Source organism: Rattus norvegicus, chromosome 1, assembly GCF_036323735.1.
Source record: "Rattus norvegicus strain BN/NHsdMcwi chromosome 1, GRCr8, whole genome shotgun sequence".
In the NCBI taxonomy this organism is placed as follows: Eukaryota; Metazoa; Chordata; class Mammalia; order Rodentia; family Muridae; genus Rattus; species Rattus norvegicus.
The window spans coordinates 223230447-223252169 of NC_086019.1; the positions used below are offsets into that span (position 1 = coordinate 223230447).

The 21723-nt window shown below is 42.2% G+C and overlaps 1 protein-coding gene across 2 annotated transcripts in view; it reads left to right on the forward strand.

The window, feature by feature from the left end:
* Gna14 (G protein subunit alpha 14) overlaps positions 1 to 21723 on the forward strand; it is a 182409-nt gene that overhangs the window by 88645 nt on the left and 72041 nt on the right. For both annotated transcript variants that reach the window (NM_001013151.2, XM_008760288.4), the window contains one exon: positions 16631 to 16815. In NM_001013151.2, the coding sequence (NP_001013169.1) occupies positions 16631 to 16815 (185 nt within the window). The remainder of the gene's footprint in view (positions 1 to 16630; positions 16816 to 21723) is intronic.

Here is a 21723-nt window from a genome sequence, read left to right on the forward strand (position 1 = left end):
CTTGGCATGAGACTGGCCCTCCCTCTTTTATTTGGGCAAGGCCATCCTCTTCCACTGAGTATGCAGCTTTGGGAAGGACGCATAGGAGCGATGCGCATAGAACGGTGAGGAAGGAAGAGGACACCCGCCTGGCAAGTCAGACCGGCAGAATCTACCCTGGTGATCAGTGGGGCGATGGGTGTGGCAGCCAGATCACCCTCACATCCTGATTTTGAGAGCTACAGATACGATGGGATAATGGTTATTTTATGGTAGATGTTGTCTTATATGTAACCACATGACATCACTCCTGATCTTCCTGGGTGTTTTAGAAATGTAGATAACTTAAATAACTGTAGTGCATTTAACTAACAACAGGTACCGTGTTTACCCGCTTATAAAGTCTCTTTCAATTCTAACAAATCTGCGATGGAAGATGGAGATTTTATCTCCCATCAGTAACCATCGTTTGATCAGTTAAGTCTTTGTTGAGTCCATCGCCAGAATGAATGCAGGTGAAACACGTCCTGGACAAAACCCTGAAAGGAGTGCATTTGGCTCTTGCTACTCATCTCTTCAGCTTGAGTGCATATTGGGCGCTTGCAGGAGCTGAAGGAGAGTGGATACAAGCTCTGGCTGGTGTCCTCACTGACCTTTCCACCTACAGAGCACAGAACTTTATATGTGCTTTGCCTAGTATGTCCAAGCTCAGCCTAACCCCCTCCCCAAACATCCATCTCTTGTCTTTCCTTCAGGCCTGTGGAAAGATACCCCAGTGGCGTATTTTTCTCAGGCTAGGGAAGGGCCTGTCTAAACCCACACATGGGCTCAGGGTTTTAGGAGAGTGAAATTGCAGGGCCTTGAGTACCTCTGAGAGCAAGGCTGGAAACTGAGGAGATGGACAGACTACACATACACACAACCCATTAGTTCTGAATCATTTTTGTTCTCTTGATGGGGAGAAGATGAAAGAGGGCCACAACCGGACCCTCTGAATCTGCACCCCCTGTCTAACTATGATAGGGGAGCAAACTCTGGCATCAGGAGCATCTGCAGGCTTCTGGCTGCTGGTTGCTGTTTCTTTAAATTTTCAGCCAGCAAGTGTTTGATTGTCTGATCACTGCAAATTGTTAGGCTAGGTGTTTGGGAAGGAGACAAAGCACAAAGCTACTTTTAATCTAGATGTGGGGAAAACTGAAGCCGAGATGAGAATAGTTTTGAAACCACTGATAATTAAGGGAGAATGGCTGGCCCATAGTTGTCAAGGAAGTTGGGGGTAAAATGGAGTAGGTGTGGAAGTCAGCTGATTTGGGGCCCTAGGGTGTCAGGAAGCATGGAGGCTGTAGGTGGAAATCTTAAATGCTGTCGGGACTCCAGCAGTACCCCACATGTGTGAGTAAGCTCACAAGACAGCAGAGACTAAGGACAGGTGTAGGGGACTTGGGGTAAGCAGGAGAATGTATGTCTTAATGAAAGGCTTTCAAATTAAGAGAGTTGAATGACGATCCCACCAAATTGAATGGAAATTGGATCCCTGAGTCCAAACTTGGATCGCTGGTAAGACATTAAGCTGGCACCATTACATTGGTGCAGAAGCTTAAAGCCTGATGCTGACTCACCTTTATCCCTCAATTGACTCAGCTAAGAAAAAAATCTTCATCTAGAAAAGAAATATAGCTCGGTGGTTCATACCTTTAATCTTAATTTGGAGAGGCAGGAGCAGATGGATCTCCTTGGGTTTGAATTTTTCATGGTGTACATACTGAGTTCCTATGTAGGGCCACATTATGACACTCTGTCTAAAAAGGGAAATGTGTAAAAGGAAAAGTAAGGCAGACAATTATTTAGCATGCTAGCAAAAGTACAAATGGTGCTTGCAAGGAGGACATGCCCAACTCCCTCTCTCATGATGTAGGATAAAACGTTTGGCTACAATGGAAAGGGAAGGGGTTGGTGAACCCCTAGCTCAGAGTGAAAAACTATGGGTAGTCTCTGGCTTCTGGGAGGAAGAGAGTCATTTCCCTTAAATTGTGTGGCTCCAGGTAGGTCTCTATGCTCCAGTGAATGGTCCCACACCCAAAAGTATATGGCTAGCACAAATGTGAGTCAATTGGTTGTTTAAAAAGGAAAAGAAAGAAACCACAAAGTTAGGGGATTAAGGAGGTGGGGGTGGATCTTGGAGGAGTCAATTGGAAGAATGAAAAAAAATATTGTCTGAAATTCTCAAAGAGCTAACTTTTATTTAGTTTAGCACACTTATACAATGTGTAGGAATCCCTGTCTCTCTGGCCACTTCTGTAAAAACCCAACTATTACTAATAATTATTCTAGCCAGCAAGTTCATCAATGAGAAACAGGTGCTCTAGTGGTTTGTTTAGTACTGTACTCCCTAAATTCATAATGGATTTAGAGCTTGTAAGGGAAATGGGGTCTTTGTGAATGTGATAAATGATGGGACACTCAGAGTACATTTGATTGGGCCTTAAATCCATGATGGCTGTGTCCCTACAAGATAGTGGTGTGAGATGTGAATATAGGCAAACAGGAGAGGTGACTGGGTAATGGCCACAAGTCCAGAATCACCCAGCACCAGTAGACACACTAGAGCTAAGGGAGAAACAGGGCATGGTCTCCCTCTGTGAGCTAGGAAAGCAACATGGCCTGGTCTCCCTGTACAAGAGAACACATTGCCATTATTTTAAGTCACTGGCTATAGTCCTTTATTATAACAGTTTGTGATCACTTGCAAATTTCTTCATTATTAATAAAAATGCCACCAAATTACTAACTTCAAAGATGGAAACTCCTGCGTGTAACTTTGTCTCCTAAATATAGCGTCTCTCTCAAACGAATGCATTGGCTTCTTAATCTCTGTTTCTATAATCACATCTTACCAATTACTATAAGTAGTGTGTGAATACTTATTTCTACATTGAAATGTGATTTTAATTGTCACAATAAATGCTGACTTAATGGTATTACTATACACTCTTAATTGCAGTCGAAACCAGGCTTCAAAGAGCTTGAGAAACTTGTCTAAGGCTATAGTAGAATGCTAACAGAACAACAGAGGTTGTAGTGCGCATATGCTCTTAGCTTCGATGAGACTCTGCCAACCTCAAATTGGTTGCCTTGTAATCACTATCATGCTACACCATGTTTCTTTGACTTTCCAACAGGAGGACCATGAGGTCATGTCTGTAATGTAGGGATGACGTGGAAGCAAGACTCCCCAGACCATTTTCCTCTGCTTCCTTATACTCCTGTTGTTGTGAAGGAATCCCTCCAAGTGATGGGGAGGAAAACAAGGACCTTGGCCTTGTAGCAATAGAATTTCTTTATATGTTTGGGATACTTTTGAGCTGCATCAATCTGAGTTTTAGTGGCAACTCCCCCATCCCCTGCCTTTAGGAGACCATTGGATAGATAACTTATACAAATAGTAGTTGTCTTGGTTTCTTTTCCTATTTCTGTGATAACATATCCTCACAAAATACTTCAGGCAAAATGGTAAAGGCCCCTGCCATTCCTCTTACTTACTTCCCAGAGCTAGGAGATAAGACTCTCTATGCCTTGGTTTTAAGATGTGGAGATATCAAGCTAGAGGCCGCTTGGAAACATCCTCGCTGCTGGCTAGCTTTTATAATACTGATACTACATATCCCTTGACTCAATGCCTATGCACTGTAGTCTAATGTGGCCTAGGCATCCCTTCTACAACCTTGTTGAATGTAACCCAACCCATTCTCTGATGCTGGCTCTGCTTGCTGTCTATAGCCTCCTCTGACAAGCATAGCGTATTTGCTATTTCTAGGGCCTCTATTTCACTTCCCTCCTTATTGTCACAACTCCACACATTGCCGTCAGGATCTGCTTGCAAGGACTCTAATACCTGCCACACATAATCAGACCTCCCCATTGTTCCTTTGAAATCTTCGTGGAGGCCAAAACCCAGTGACAAAGATTGCCACCAGCACAAGCTATACCTGGACTTACTTGAACCTTTAGTATTATCTAAAGGTCCTAATGGATCTCAGGGTATTTTGGGCCATGCAGGGCACCTCGTTGTGGGTGTGCAAACACCAGGTCAATGAGCCACGTGAAGCAAGAGGGGAATCTGGTTCAACATAGCTTAATCAGCAGTGTTGATACAAACGTCCAGAGTCTGATCCTGGAAAGTTTATTTTAGCCATATTTAAGCATGGCATAATTTTGGAATGAAGTTTTCTGATAATAATCAAATTCTGTGTGTACGACAAAGCTTAAGATATGACTATATTGAAACTTTACAAAGTACATATGTCCTCTTCCATAAAGATGGGTTCTGTTGACTCAAAAGCTATGTACAAGATAAGGGTCTAAGGGGGAAAAACTGAGACAAACATAATAATCTCTGGTAGTCAGGATCAGCCTGGCCCTACAGATAGCCCAGAAGTTACCTAGCCTATCATAAAGTGCATGTGACAGTTCCCATAAAGATGGGTTTTATTAGCTGAGAAGCAGCGCTGAAGATAAAGGTCTAGAGAGGAAGAGTCTGGACAAACATAATAGTTTGAGGGATTCAGGTATGGGCTGGCCCATCAGATAGCTGAGATCACCAGGTTATTCATTAACGACATCCATTCCCAAGCTTTCGGGTGGGAGCCAGGTATACATCTCCTTACACTGAAGAGAGAGCCCAAGTGTTTAAACATTCCTGCTTTCCCTAGTGCTTATCTGAGGCACAAGGACCTCATGGCCTTTATACCTCTGGATATATCTCAAATGGAAGCCTTGGAAACAAGATTTCATGTCGATTTCCTTGAGCCTGTGATAGCTCCCTCTGATCTCAGAGAGCTACTCATCTGCCATATTTCCTATTGAACCAATGCAAGACATGCGATTTCTTTTCAGTGGTGCGCGCACCTCTTTAGACACCATGCTGTCCTAGATTTCCTCTAAACACCTTGCTTTTCTAACCAGCCTGTGAATTAACTTTTAAAAATTCCTTGACAGTTTCATTCATGCATCTGATGAATTTTACTCACATTCACCCCAACCCTCCCTCTCGTCCTCCTATCCATCCTCATAGTTTCCTCCCAGTTCCATGTCTTCGATTTGCATGTGACCAAGTGAATCCAGGGTTTCCGACATAAGCATGGATGGGAAGTTAATTTACCAGTGCACTGGGAGCCTAGCAGTGGCTATACCACTAAAGAAAACAACACTCCTAATCTTTTTTTTCAAATAATATATTATATTTCAGACATGTTTAGGTTTGCGTACTTACAGTCCATTTTAGTAAAAATATTTTTCAATTTAATTTTTTTTATTTTTTTATTTATTTTTTTATTAACTTGAGTATTTCTTATATACATTTCAAGTGTTATTCCCTTTCCCGGTTTCCGGGCAAACATCCCCCTCCCCCCTCCCCTTCCTTATGGGTATCCCCCTCCCAACCCTCCCCCCATTGCCGCCCTCCCCCCATAGTCTAGTTCACTGGGGGTTCAGTCTTAGCAGGACCCAGGGCTTCCCCTTCAACTGGTGCTCTTACTAGGATATTCATTGCTACCTATGGGGTCAGAGTCCAGGGTCAGTCCATGTATAGTATTTAGGTAGTGGCTTAGTCACCATTAACTACCAAGAATCCCTCAGGGTGTGGGGAGGGCTTCATGGAACCTCTGCTACTCACAAGGAAATGTTCACAGGCCCCAGTCTTGGGAAGGTCTTATGCAGACACCTGCAGCTACAGTGAGTTCCTGCATGCAGTGACCAGGTCATGTCTGGAAGGTATCCTTGCCACCCATTTCCCCATCTCCTGGCTCCTGATTTCCTTCTGCCCCCACTTTCCTGGTGTTTCCTTAGCTCAAGCAGTGGATTTTTCAAGGTTTTTTTTCTCTGCTCATCTTTGCCCCAAATTCTCTTTGTTAATTTGGCTAAAAGTATCTAGTGAGAGAAGAATGGAAAGGGGGAAATTATGTGATTGTATTATGATATCAAAAATGAAAGAGAAAGACACGTAGTAATAATCACCCGGCAGCCTGAATCTGTGATGCCTGGGGGACCCTTTAAGCACAATTTCCTATAAGACTCAGGAAAGGAAAAATTAAAGTAGGTAGACCACTGCCTTGCTGACACAAGAGCGAGCACAGTAACTAACAGGTTCATCATTTTCATCTCCATCCTTGTGAGGATGGCTTTCGCTAACCGCGTTTCCATCCACATACCCTCTTCTGAGCTAACACCAGAATTATCCATGTTTGCGTAACCTTTAGCACTCTAGTCTTTCCCTATCCCATTCTTCCAAACTTCTATCTTCCTCCCACAAACTGCCTTTCCACACCATCCAGTATATTTAAACCAATCCTACATCTTGGTATTTATTTTCCAGGTTCTACTCAATCAAGTCAGGAGAGTAAACCAAAATTAACAACCAAAGATTATATGAATCTTTAGATTGTTTTTGAAAACGAAATAAATGCATTACTAGAAATATATGCTTCAAACTGGTGTGCGGTATTGCCTATAAAACCACTTTGTCTTTCATTCCTCAACTGCTCAATTCTTGTGCTGGACACCAAAGGTAAATTCATGCATGTGGTTACAATGGCCTAGTGAAAATTCTATGCCTATTCATGTAGATATCAGTCTGAATAAAATTGTTTCATATTTTCGAGAATTCCAAGGAGAACTTTTTTTTTCCTTTCCAAGGTGGTTGATAGGACACTGTGTGTCTCTAGACTTGCCATATCAAGACTCTCATGGTCTCATCTTTGCCACCCCTCCCATGTTTAGTTATACTGACAGCAGATAGGAATGTTTCATTAACTAGTCTTTGTTTCATTTTATTTGAACTTATCCTGGGGTGAAGGACTGTTTCTACCTTGGCCATCAGTACTTCAACAGAATCTTGTGGTGTTTCAACATGGTTTCTTCATCTCCTTGCCTACACTCACGTGCATTCAAGGTTATCATCTCTCTCCTGTCTTTAGGGATTTTGTCTTGTCCTTGATGCCCTTCCTTGATTGACCTCCCCTCCACTCACAACATGTGCAAATCCGCAGCTTTGGAACCATTGTCATGATGTACAAGGGCAATTCTGACTGCAGGCTCTCTTCGGAGTCAGTTGTTCTAATGTTAGGGGGGGCCCAGCAGCTTCCGCAGGCTTCGAGCCACTCCCTACCTGTGCCCCGATGCTAGGATTTCTCAGTGAATGTTGCTGTAAGAATAAGATGGGGGGGTTCTTATTTTCAGTAGCAGCAATGATCTCTGGGAGTTTCTAAAACCATTGGTGGAGACACGTATGTTGGCCCTTTTTGTAACTCAACCAGGAGTCAGTCTCCTTCTGCAGGAGAATTCACGATCTTTCTTATAAGAGGCATGAGTGATGCTGACGGAATTTCTACTATTTTATCTCTTAGCCATAAAACACATCAGGATAGGGTTCTCCTTGGCATTGATGTGATTTATTAATTTCCAGGGTAAATTAATGGAGATCCAGAGAATGCTTCAAAGTGCAGCTTTGTTGCAAACAAGTATTATGTTACTTTCCTGGGGTTTTATAAATGAGCCGTGGACACAGAATAAGCTAAATTGTACAGCTTTTTGTTTTATCCTCTTGGGGGAGGGATGACAGATTAATGCGGAGGCCTAGGATCTTACTATGTAGCCCAGGCCGGCCTAAAATTTACAACCCTCCTGTGATAGCCTCCTGAAGGCTGGGATTAGAGGAGTGTGCCAGAGAGCAGCTGAATTGTGGAGCTCTTTGCAGAAGGATTGATGCTTGCCCACCACAAAGATCTCTGATCATGTAACTGCATCCAAGAAATGAACATAAGCCAGTGCCAAATGTTTCCTGATGTAAAAGAATTAATACTGAACTAAATGCTTATATTGAATTTTTAGTGCATCCCGCCTTTATAACATTATGAAGATTTGATTATATAAGTTAATAGCTCAAATTAATTTAGAATGAAAACTCACCTTGATGTCTCTCAGTATTTGAACTTTTAAATGTATTAATGCAAATGTGGAAAGTGCACTGTTTTCTGTACCTTATGTTCAAAAACTAAGACTTCAAAAAGTCCTTGTGATTAAAAGATGTGTCCCTTTAGTTTTGATGGCTCTAAGAGCAAGAGAGCGGGGTAGATGGCTCAGCAGTTAAGAGCGTTTGCTAAGGAGCAAAGTTCAGTTCCCAGCACCCATCGGGAGGCTCACCGCCATCCGTAACTCCTGCTCCAGGGGATCCGATGCTCTCTTCTGACCTCTGTAAGCACACATGTGATGCACAGACATACATGCAGCCAAACACTCACACACATAATCTTTTAATCTGAAAAAGAGGACTCATAGATGCCTTGAATCTGAAAGCACCTTTCGATAAACATGATATTCACGATGACACAATGGGTCACATGATCACTCTTGCTGTCAACTGAGGAACCGATTCCTAGACCTCTCCTAGTTGTCTAAATATACTACACTTGAGTCTCCTGCTATTACATGGTGCTGTGTTTGTGTAGACTGTGCTTCAGCTCATATCTGAATTACCAATGAATGGTACCTACTAAGATACGAACGTTCCTTAGAGAGTTGTTATGTAATGATAGGAAGACAGTCTAAATGTCAGTGTCGTTAGGGGTCCTTTAAATCTTTCTTGCAGGTTTGTTTACTTTGGGGAGGTGTGGATGTGGATCTGTGCACATGTGGGAGTCAGAAGACAGTTTGGAGGAGTCAGTTTGCTCCTTCTGCCAGGGGGGTTCTGGCATTGAATTAAAGTCATCAGGCTTTTGGGTAGGCACTTTTGCTTTGGTAGGGACCTCGATGGTCTAGATGAACTCTTAAAAGTATCTCTCATTCATAGCTCACATCCATGGATGTGACATCTCCCTCTGAGAGAGGCTGATGTGCTTAGAATCGTGGCCATCTTGGTCTAGTTCATAAAGATACCTGGGCATTTTAATAGATCCAAACGATCACCAAGTGTGAGGCAGTCTATTTTGAATCCCTCTTTTTTAATATCTCAAACTGGCTTTTAGGCTTAGTCATTTAATTTCTTTCCACGTTTCCTCTTTGTTTTAAAAACCCATTAGCTTCCTTTTCTCAAACAGTAATGTGAATCTGTCTCTAGTTGCTCCCAGTTTAGTTGTTGCACAAGACAATCTTCCTCCTCTTTCATGGCTAAACACAGGAAGTCCCCGACACATGAGAACAGAAGCGAGGGAAGGTGCCGTGGTTTTGATGCTGAGACGGGAAGACTTGAATAAGGGAGTCTTATTGCTTCTTTTGAAATATTTTCTCCTTGGAGATAGAGGAGTAGAGCTTGGGGGACCTGGGGATTCATGAAGAAATGAAATTGAAATGTGGTAGAAAAAGCTATGGATTCAACTGAACACCATGTAGCAGCTGGAACATTTCTGTCCCAGGTGGATTCTGTGAGAAATGTCCTTCAGAGGAGCCCTGCAGTGTGTCCATCCAGTCCACAGAAACGTCCACAATACTGGCCGCGGCTGCGTATTTCCAGACTCTCAGTGAGGCCAGTGAAACTTAGCTGGGGGTAGGGGCCGAGAATCTGCATTTTATAGGATCCTCCACCCTTGAGTTCTTTGGGGAGTTCTTTGGCTTCACTCAGAGCTTGCCAGCTTTTCTCATAAACCCCTATCTGTGGGATGACAAGCTCCAGGACTTCCACTGTCCAAGGTCAGCCTGCTCTGGAGTGGACCAAACAAAGTTACAACACTGTTCTCTGGGCAGGCCTCTGCAGGTGAGAACTACTTACACTTAAAGGTCACAAAAGGCAGTTTCTGAGTTTAGTTATCCTGATTCCACAGCAGGCTTGACGTACAGCCTGAGCCCCACAATGTGCGTGGTACCAGGTCTTCAGCAGAAAGCCGAGCAGCAGGAACCTGGCCTGAAAGAGCTGACTCTGCATTTCTAACAGGTCCTCCCGGTCCAGGAACCCCCTCCATGTTGTTTTCCTAAAGGGAATCAATCATCATAGAGGTCTCTAAGCCATAACTATCCATTCGTGAACACTAGTGTGTCCTCCGTCATGAGAAAGAAGATCCCTGTTCACCGAAAGCCCACTTGGTGATCACATCGGTGTTCGTACCCCTTCAGCCCGTTGCTCGTGTAAGTTAGGTGACATCCCCATCTGTCTTCATTTCTGTGAGTTAAGTTTTACTGTCTCCACAGCATCTGCTGTAACCCTAAACTGAGAACACTGGCTTCTGGGAGCTGGGGGTTGCAGGGTTGCGATAGGCCACTACTGTCTCAGCCTTAGCTCCCAGGGAGCTAGTCTTTCTGCATTCTGGGTAAATTCTAGAACAATTGGTTCTATGTTCAGGTTTTTTGCTTGTTCATTTGCTTGTTTGTTTATAATTTGAAGGATTTATATTGCTTTGTCCTCTATTTTTCCTGGCATCTAAAAGCAACTTTTTGTCACCCCCTCATCCCCATGATGACCTTTATTGTGTTATTTGAAATTAAATTAATGCTTTACCTTGTGTTGTTTTCTCAGGAAGTGTATGGTCTTAGTGTACAGGGGTTTTTTTGTTTTTGTTTTGTTTTGTTTTGTTAGTTCGTTTGGCCCATTTTCAGTTCTGTGTTTGTAGCCTTGCTGTTTTGTGTCTGCTTAAGATTCCTGGGTGGAGTTTTAGAGACTCTGGAGAGAAGGGTTAGGGATCAGGAGAGACTCTTGGAAGGGTAGTAGAAGGGATAATCTCATCTACATAGGACAGTCCTTTGTGAGTAGTTTACAAAGCATAGCACCTTTGTAACTGGGAAGAATTTCTGTTGGGATATTGTAAAGTCACGGGCTTTATTTACTTTATCACATACAATTCAGGGTTTTCATATCTTATAATAAATTTAGTTGAATAACATACAAAATAAAATATCAGGTAATCACACAGGTGTCATATGGAGATGCCCACATCATGCACACATGACTGAGGCCTAGGAGGCCCTACCGGACAGTCCAGTCTAGAACACTACTGTAGGAAAGCTTCCAGCTCTGCCAAGCCAGAGGCCCACAGCTCTCACCCACAGTCAGCAGGGAGTCTGTGGAGAGGAGAATAGAACATGTGCTATCTATATCCGCTGTGCATGGCAGAGTAGCAAGAGACACGTGTCCATTTACCTAGTGCTGAGGGTCCTGGTCAAAGGAAGAACAGTTACTTAAAGGGAAAGGGGGCAAAATTGCCTAAGTGGAGCTTCACAGCAGGAGAATGGGGTGGGGTGGGGTGTCTTGATGCTCCCCTACTGAGATGTCGGCAATTACAGTGACGGAAAGCAGACAGGGTGTCCTTTGGTGAGTCTGTTACTGGCCTGAGTCTCTTGCCAGCTGCTGTCCATTGACTTTATTACAGAAAGCAGTTGCGGTGACAGGATAGGAAAGCAGCTCCCAGCAGGCTCTTGAGGCCAATAAGAACTGAAAAGTGCAGATATGTCTAACCTAATGACGGCCATATGTTCTGAAAACACATTTCGCCATTGTGCAAACATAATTGAGTATATTTACACAAACCAAGATGATACAGCCCTACAAGTGTAGGCACTGTGTGCAGACCGCAAATCTATGCAGCATATCACTGTCCTGAATTCTGTAGGCTATTGGAACATTGTGGTATTTATTGTAGCTGAGCATTCTTCAGTGTTAAATGGTGGCAATATGGTATGATGGAAATTGTTCTGTCTCATTATAAGCTTAGAACCCATTATATACACAGACATTTGATATGGTCTGCCATATATGACACCCATTGTGTACATTGTCACCCTTTGTTGGCTGGGATGTCATTTAGTCACTTAAGACTTAGTAACCATCATTGGATTTTATTTTCAAATATGCAGATGGAGAAGTGGAAAGTAAACAGGGAGGTGCCATTCCCTTTATTTATATTGAAGACTGAATCTGTAAATGAAATTTCTCATTCCCTCTTCCCTCTTCTGTGTTGCTGCGTGCCGAGTCTGACTGGAATGCCTCCTGAAAAGGGGCTCTCATCACACCGGGAGTGATCCCTGGTAATCTAACACCAAATTTCCCTTTCTAGCCAAAATGCTTGGCCCCTGTTTGGAATAAAAATCCGATGTGAATGGAGGGTTCCTTCTCTCCTCCCTTTGCAGGAGTAGCCCCAGCAGGCTCATTTTGGACAGACACAACTATCCCAGCAGCATGGCTCAAAGCCATGGTTTAGAAGATAATTGGCTAAAGTTGGAGGCAGAGGAGAGATTAAGCCAGCTACTCTTCAGTTAAAAACCACCCAATAAAAAACACTAGTAGTTTTTATCCCCAGAGGCATGCCTTTGGATGTTCATTTTTTCTCCTGGATAAATAAATAAATAAATAAATAAATAAATAAATAAATAAGTGAGGTCTGAATGTTCAGTGTCTGTTTGGAACAGGTAAGTAGATGAGCTCAGAACCTTGATTTGACCTTACCAGTCCCTGTGGCCCTGCCACAACTGCCATTGTAGAAAGCATGATGTCATCACCTACCTTCATTCCCTCTTGCCGGCTGCCCCCTGCTGCTGGAGCCATCCCTGGTCTGGCACAGTTCTGCAAGCTGAAAGAACAAGGATTCCTTTTGTCATTTCAGTTTGTGTAGTAGAGGAGGCCTTTTATTTAGCAAAGTACCAAATTGTCTCAGAAGGAGCATGTGCCAAAGCAGGCGTGATTCAGACGCAGGCTAACACTACCAAGCTACATACATTTGAACAACCTGGGCAGTTTACGATTCTCAGCTTCTCTTCTAGAAGAAGATGGTACCAGCTGGGTTTTAGAGCAGCTTGAATGGGAACAGGAGGACCCCTTACATGGTTTCTTTGTTTTCTTGATCATGCTCTTCAGTCGTCTATTTTATCTCTTCTTTACCTCTAATCTCTCTCTCTCTCTCTCTCTCTCTCTCTCTCTCTCTCTCTGTGTGTGTGTGTGTGTGTGTGTGTGTGTGTATGTTTGAAATGACAGATCTAAAGAGTACTTTTATATAATGGTATATTAAGTACTTTTGTTAATCTTAAAAACTGTTCTAAAGTAGGTTTTATTGGTAGGTTGGTTGGTTGGTTGGTTGGTTGGTTGGTTGGTTGGTTTTAATGTTCCTAATACAGAGGAAGAAAGAAGTTGATTTTGAAACATTTGTGACTGTCTTTGTCCTGGTGTAAGGGAATGAGCCTTGCTACTGGGAGCTTCCTTATCTTGCTGCCGAATTTCAAGCTGCCTAAAGCGAGTTTTCTGGCTTCAAGGTCACAGTAACAGCTTGCTTGAAGCAGTTACATAATCTCCATGTTCACCTTGACTTCTTCATCTGTAAAACACAGGATTAATGTTTGCTTGGGGTGAACTGGCATGAGACCAGAGGCTCAGTCCTGTCGGGGAAAGAGACTAAAGCAACAGAGTACTGTAACTGGGGGAGACGGACCCCAGAATTCCGTGGGAACAGAGATCTAATCTGCCTCAGGACTTTGGGCCAAACATAGATAATTAGACAATTAGAGGGAGTTGGTTCTCTGCTCAGTTTTCATGCAGTTCTTTGGGTGGATCTAGGAAAACCTAATTAATATGAGGGCTGAATCACAGGAAGAAACACAGCAAGACTCTGACTTCTTCATGGGGGAGCTTCACAAGAAGTTCTGAGCACAGCTCAGCATAACCTGAGCCGGCTGCATCTCCAAGAGGATGGCTTGTCTGGGGTTTATCCAGTATATAGCTGGACTGAAAATTTCCCCTTACTAGTACAGTACTACCAAATCCTTTGGTTTATGAGCCCGATCTTCTCTGATAATAGAACTCATCAGTAAAGTCCAAGAGAATCAATTCCAGGTCTTTCCCTTGGTACCTAGTGCAGACTTTACATAAGCAATCTGAATCCCAGGTTTCTCACCTGTGTACTGATTTTGAAGATTAAAGGTGGTGACATGGACAGAGTCTCCACTATAGTGACCACTTTAATATTTGTTAGTATCAGCATCCGTTTAGCACCTAGAAGAGACCATTGACTATTAGAGTAAGACGCCTTCTAGGGCCTTTCTTTACTTAACTATGTGATCGGAGTCTTTTGATACATATGGAGCACAGGCTGGGGCACAGAGATTTGGCATATTCTATTTTCCAATGTGCTGAGTAGCATAGGTAATTGTAACTTGGTAGATTTTAAAAAATATCTTGTATTTGAAAAATTTAGACATATGCTATTCAGGAAAGGACTGCTGAGTCGGGACATGCCTTGAGGATGCTAGCTGAAGTAAGTCAGGCACAAAAGAACAAAGATTGTATAACTTCATGTCAATGAGATGTCAAGAGTAGTCAGATAGACAAAGCAGAAATTAAGGGTGCTTATCAAGGCTGGAGGTGGGGTTTCATTTTGTAAGATTAAAAGAGTTCTGACAATTGATTGCACAACACTGAATCATTCCTATGCTAGTTAAAAGGTAATTCAGAAGACGACAATTCAGTGCTTACTGTCTAAATATAAAGACCTGAATTCATTTCTCTAGCAGCCAAGTGAAAAGCCAGCATGGTGGAACATAGCTATGATGCTAGGGCTGGGAAGGCAGAGGCAAGTAGAGCTCTAGAGTTTACTGGTCAACCAGCTAACCTAGCTGATTCCAGGAGTTGCAGATCTTGTGAGAGACCCTCACTCAAACAATGAGGTGGAGAGCAACTGAGGAAGAAGCGTAACATCAAGAGCTGCTCAATATTTATTCATGGTACCAAATGTCAGGTACCGTGCCAAGCACGAAGATAGCCAGCATTGTGTAATGGTTAGTATTAATTATCAACTTGACACTGAGGTGACAGGCTCTCAGGCACACCTGTGAGAATGTCTATATCATTAGTTCTCAACACGTGGGTCACAACCATTTTCACAGGAGTCTCATATCAGATATCCTACATATCAATTATTTACATTATTACTCATAACAGTAGCAAAATTGCAGTTATGAAGTAGCAATGAAAACAATGTTATAGTTGAGGTCACCACAACATGAGGAACTACAGCATTAGGAAGGTTGAGAACCATTGGTCTATATTAAGGCTAGTCTGTGATAGTATCTGTGAAGAGGGAGTACCTTGATTAATTGACTCCAGATGAGATGATCTGTCATAATTGTGGGTAGGGCCAATCCCTGAGTATTGAACTTGACTTGATCAGGAAGGCCAGGCAAGGCCAAGAGTAAAGGTAAGTAGTAAGAGGCATGAACCTGTGTGAAGGGGCCATGGAGGGTCAATATGAGATTGAGCCAGTATGGCTGGCTTATAGAGTAGAAGAAAGTGTCTTCAACGAAAGGCTGCTAAGGGCAGTTGGCCCATACCACCAGGCCCTCCTGTCTATGCTTGTCTGACTTCCTGAGGGGAAGGGAATACACTGAGGGTTTAACAAAGAAGCACACAGGAGAGTGGGTGTGTATTTTGACAAAATCAGTCTTAAGAAATACTTGTTTTACCAGAAGAATCTTAGAATAAAATTAAAGCTTTGCCTCTCCTGGGTCTTTGCTGTAGGCCTTACACCCTAAGTTCTTAGAGTCCTGGTAAGGGTACAGAGGAAAGCCCGTATACATTTAAAAGTCACTAATTTTAATCAGCTCAGTAGCTACTATGTATGTATTCTAGCCCCCTACTCTGAAAAACACATCTCTATAAGTAAAGTATAAAAAATAATGTACATTGTGTTATATATGTGACTTAGAGTCAACAAAGTGCTAGAGATGATAGAATTTGATGACATTTGTCCAGTCTGGGTTTTCTGTTGAGACAATGGAAATGAATGACTATGGAGAATCACAATTAATTAATCATCTCATGAAAAAGTGAGATTTTTCACATAAGATTTTCTTTTGACAGAAACACTATTAGATAACTTTTCTCTATTTGTAACAAATTATGAAATGCAATTTTCCCTTTGTAAAGTACATTTATTTAAAGGGTACAGTGTGAGTAATTTTAGTTCTGAGATAGTTTTTCCTTTATCTTTGTTGGAAAACTTATTAACAAGCAAACTGTTAATAAAAAATATAAAGCAATACTTAGATTTGGAGATGAGCCATAAATACCTGATGTTATTGATTCCATTTATCATAGACAATATTAGAAATATTGAGCTTCATTGTATAAATATTTTCACTGCCTTTTTAGCAGATTCTCAATCTGAGAGAAATGGAGGATATTGGGTGCCCATTTTCTCTATGTCATGTCTGGACTTCTCTGTATATTAAAGACAAGTGGAATAATTCAATGATATATGTTTCTTGATGTCACAGGGTAGTGTTAGGAGTTTTGAAAACCTCTTGAAATATGGATTGGAATGAACAGCTTTCATATAGACACTTAGCATCACTGCAAATGATGCTTCATTGCCCAAGGATCAAGTCCATGCTGGCAAGTCATCCTTCTCCAAGAGTTTTATCGCTCAAATCCTTCCAGCACACCCAAGCGGCTCCATCACTGTCAGTAGGAATAGCAGCAAATCCTTCACGTTCAAGGTGGCCAGGCAGGTGTTAACCTGTTTCAAAGACTTGAAGAAAGGAAGATGGGCAGGCACCAACCACCTCATAAGCTTCTGGTAGCCTCTTTCCAAGCCCATCCCACCAACCTGTTACCCTGGATGTAGACTAATGCTGACAGGGTTCCATTTGAGATGTGCTAACTGCTCTTCACTCATTGTTTTTCTCTTAGGAACTGGTGAGAGTGGGAAAAGCACCTTTATCAAGCAGATGAGGATAATCCACGGGTCTGGCTACAGCGATGAAGATAGAAAGGGCTTCACGAAGCTGGTTTACCAAAACATATTCACGGCCATGCAAGCCATGATCAGAGCAATGGACACCCTGAGGATACAATACACGTGTGAGCAGAATAAGGTACTGTACTTGAGAGAGTTGGCTGTGTCTGTGAGTGCATGCCTTCCTAGTGGGGTCAGTGAACATCTTTGAACAAAAAGGTTTGCTAAGTGATTTGGTCAAGTGCCAGAGTACTTGAGGTCCTTACTCCATAGAGGAGGAGCTATTGGGAGGCATGGGGTGCGTTTCAATAGTCCTGTTGGTCTTAGCCTGACATCTTCTGTAGGAGATAAGATTGTAGTGCTGTGTAGTGTACAGAGACTCTGAAACTGGCATTTGTTGACATTGCTCATTTCAGGGACTGGCGAAAGAAGATGCCCATTTTCCCTCTGAGTGGAGAGACCCATTGCTTGCCTCAGTGGGGAAGTGCTGCTGCTGGTTTTATAGCATTTAGCTTTTCAAGGATTCTCAGTCTCAGGAAATAGTCTCACGAATGTGCTATAGACTACGGAGAGAAATTGCTGGAGTTTGTGTTGGGAACTGGCTCCTCTCGGGAACTAAGTGACATTTTATGAAAGTGGCTCTGGTGTCTCAGCTAGAAAAATGCAGGCATGATGTAAGCACACAAGCTGACATTTGCTTTCCATTGTCCCTGGCCTTTCATGATGCAAGGCTCCTAATAGTGAAGGGAAAATAAAAGACAAGAAGGGAGGAGGAGGTGAATACAATTGCAAATGCTACATTGGAACAGGTTGGAGTCAATTTGAATCCAAATTAGAAATAAGAGTTTAGCTAGGTACCTGTAATTCCTGCACAAGAGAAAGAGGGGGGGCAGGGAGGGAGAGAAGGAGGGAGAGAATGAATTGAAAGCCAGCCTGGGCTACATTAAGAACACCCTGACAGAATCTGTTTAAGAGCAATGTTACTGTAAACATTGCACAGCTGTATGGATAATTTTATCAGGGACTGTGGCACCTATGCTCATGTGTGTCTTCTATACACAACTGAGAAAATTTCAAAGCAAATAAGGAATTTAAATTTTATTCCCTGGCAATTCTTTGTTTAGGATACAGCATGCACGAAATTGTAAAGACCTCCACTTTGCTGGCACAGCTCACTTACCACCATGTCCTCACAGCTTCAAAAGTCATCTGAAGGACCATGTCCTGACTACAGTTTCACCTTCCAAAAGCCATGCTGGAAGCATGTGGGCTGAACTAATATGCAGAAATGTGTGAGGTGCATGCTAATCTATTTCTGAGATCGTAGACATGACTGTGGTGATCTGCACACCAATTGCTTTTCAGTATGTATGTTACCTTTGGAAAGTGTGTAGTCCATTGATGTCCTACATAGCATCCTAAAGGCAAGATTTCTGAGGAAATTCCAGATGCTTTCAGGGAGGAAGCAAGGTAGAAATGGTCTCCTGGGGATTGTCCTCATCTGCTTTCCCTGCCTGTAGGCTGCAGTTCCTTTGCTGGTCATAGTAGGCTAGCTGGATGAAGCTTGGGGAAGGGTTTATAAACAGAGCAATGGATGAGGGAGGGCTCAAGTAGAGAGCAGTTTTGCCTCCCTAAGTGATGTGTGTTTGTGAAATCTAATCAGATTTGGTAGTCAAGACTTCTGGTTTCAGTTTTTGTATGGTTTTCGCTCATGGCCTCTTAAAGGTGCTCTGAGTTCATATTCTCAACAAGAAGGTTATATGGGCTCTGACATCCCATCACCTCTCCTGCTTGCTCAGGTCTCCATTTTTTTCCCATAGACCATCTCTGTGTGCCTGATTGTCTGTGCTCATTCTGGGGCTGCAGTAACAAAGTACCTTAACCAAGACCTACACACAAGGTTATTCTCTCATTATTCTGGATGCTAAAAGTCAAGGTTAATTGGTACCAACTGAAGGCACTGGGAGAAAATCAATTTTCTGATTCTCACCTGGAGTCTGGTTGTTAGAAGTTCATAGCCTGTGTCCATGTTACATCAGTTTCTGTGTGTCAGCACATCATGCCCCTGTGTGTGTCTTTGTGCTTACATAGTGGTATCTTCTCTTTGTTCAACTTTGTCTCTTATAGGGCTACCTCTAATCAAGGATAACCTTAATTACCTCCTAGTGACACCATTTCCAAGAGCGCCCTTTGAAGCTCTAGATAGGCATGATGTTTAGTGGCAATGCTATTTAACCATACAGCCTTCCCATTGGTGGATTCATGTCTATTGTGTATGCAGAATACGTGAGCAAAATAAATGCTTTCCAAATTAAATTACTTAAGTGACATAGGTTTAGTACTGGGAAAACTCAAAGTGCAAACTAGACTTCCTGTTTAATATTCATTTAGGTTACTTTCTTCCATTCCTTATTGTTTTTCTGTTGTCTGATACTTATCTTAATATCCTCCTTCGTAGGGTAGTTCTGAATTCCAAATATGAATTTGGGATAAAGTACCATACTTAAGACATAAAGTGACAAACTGATTAGACTGGTGTGGTGGTACAAGCCTGTAACCCCAGCTCTTGGGAAGCAGAAGTAGGAGAGTTGGGAGTTTGAGGTCATAGTGGGCTGCATAGCAAGTTTGAGCCCAGCCTAAGCTACATAATTCCCTAAGTCAAGAAGCAAAAAAGAAAAGTAGATAGAAGCCATGTACTATCTTCTTCACAAAATACTGTATAACTTGAACTAATTTATTGCTCAGTTAAGCCACATTAAAGAAAACCTTAATTAGCTTTTATTTCACAGTAAAAAAAAACAAACCTCCTTTCTTATTAATGAATATTTATCTTTATTTTCCATTTCTTGGTGAGTGAGTCAGTGTGTGTGTGTGTGTGTGTGTGTGTGTGTGTGTGTGTGTGTCTGTGTCTGTGTCTGTGTCTGTGTCTGTGTCTGTGTCTGTGTATGTGTGTGATGCTTAAAAGTATATAGAAAAGGGGTTGGGAATTTAACTCAGTGGTATAGCGCTTGCCTAGCAAGCTCAAGGCCCTGGGTTTGGTCCTCAGCTCCGGAAAAAAAAAGTATATAGACGGGACCTAATGGTTGCTTTGAAGGCTTTCAAGTGCTAGTGAACCTATGATTTGTTAAAATCTTTGCTTAGAACTTGAAAGATTGCTTAGTAAAGAAATTTAGATTTTTATTTTCTTTTTTATCAACTTATTTTTGAAATTGAGACACAGCTTTGATTATTTTCTTTTGTTCTTTTCCTTCCTTCCTTCCTTCCTTCCTTCTTTCCTTCCTTCCTTCCTTCCTTCCTTCCTTCCTTCCTTCTTTCTTTCCTTCCTTCCTGTCTGTCTGTCTTAGGGTCATTGCTGTGAAGAGACACCATGACTAAGGCAACTCTTTTAAGGACAACATTTAATTGGGGCCAGCTTACAGGTTCAGAGGTTCAGTCTATTATCAACAAGACAGGAGCATGGCAGCATCCAGGCAGGCATGATGCAGGAGAAGCTAAGAGTTCTACATCTTCATTTGAAGGTCACTGGGAAAAAAAATCAACTCAACCGTGGTTAGGAGGAGGGTCTCATTGCCCAGCCCCACAATGACACACTTCCTCCAACAAGGCTACACCTACTCCATCAAGGCCACATCTCCTAATAGTGCCACTTCCTGGGCCAAGCATATTCAAAACACCAAACTTTCTTTATTTTTTGTTCTTGTTTTGTTTTTTTCCTTTGTTTTTTTAAGATGACAGGGTTTCTCTGTGTAACCACGCTGTCTGTCCCAGAATGTACTCTAAACCAGACTGGCCTTGAACTTCCAGAAATCCACCTTCCTTTACCTCTGTCTGCTGGGATTAAAGGCATGCAGCGCCATGCCTTGCTTGGATGAATTTCTTAAACCTCACATATTTATTTTTAAGGACACAATTCACATGCATTTGCTCACTCTGTTGATGGGCCCTGACTTTTATAAATGACTCTCAACTGTGTTTTATAAACAAGCTAGAATGTGTGGCTCCTGTAGTAAACAGTACAAAGGCGTCTGCTCAGTCTCCTCTTGGCTTTCCCTGAAACCGGAGGGGCTTCATGTGTTGTGCTGCCCGTGGCATTATGAGCTTGGAAGCCCTTGTTGCACACCATCTTGACAGGAAGCAAGTGTTTCCGTTCTCCGAGGTTTTCAGATCTAAATGGATAATTGGAAACCAAGCCTCCTAAAAGAACAGGACAACCACCTAACTTCTCAAGAGACTTTTTGTTTCTCCATTCCGTACTTCCTAGGACAAGAGAAGGTTGCTGAATTACCTGGAAGCCAGTCTCAGAAGCTCCCCAGCCCTCTAGCTTACGGGGACTGTGTCAGGTTTCTATAACTTACCTATAGTGAACATTCATCACACTTTTAAAAAAATAGTTAACTAAGAGAGATGGGGAAACTTAGAAGTTTGTGAAAATTCTCAGATATGGAAACCCACAATGCACCCCAAGAAATGGAAGATAGAGATTCATCAATAAGAAATGAAATTTTCATTACTGTAAAGTAAAAGGCAATTAGGGTTTTCTTTGTCCTTGGTTTAACTGAGCAATTATTTCAGTAATTAGAAACTTAAAATACACAATCTAGAACACAATGTCTCTTAAGGTGGGAGATGAGAGTTTTCAACTCTGACTGGAAGCAATTGCTGTGTTCCAAATCTTTTTAACACCCCAAAAGACCTTTGACAACAAACACACATGCACATACACATACAATGTACAAGGCACACACACACTCACACACACACACAAGTTCTGGGCCTCAGATCCTAAGTAACTAAAAGCTTGAAGTCAGTCAGCGCTAAAGGAACACAGTCAATTTATGTCACATTTTAGCAGGACAATTTCTCAGGGTTTAGGGTATTTTAAGATCCTGATTTTCTAATTTCTAAAACATCTGTTTAAATATGTTTTCCTGTTCCACTTCCTCATCCAGTTTGAAAAGTTGGGTTCTGTAAACCTTTGGGAACAGCCAGGCCCATGTTCTGACTTGGGCTGTGGCCCAGGATTGCTGGTTTTCAGTTAAATGTAGAC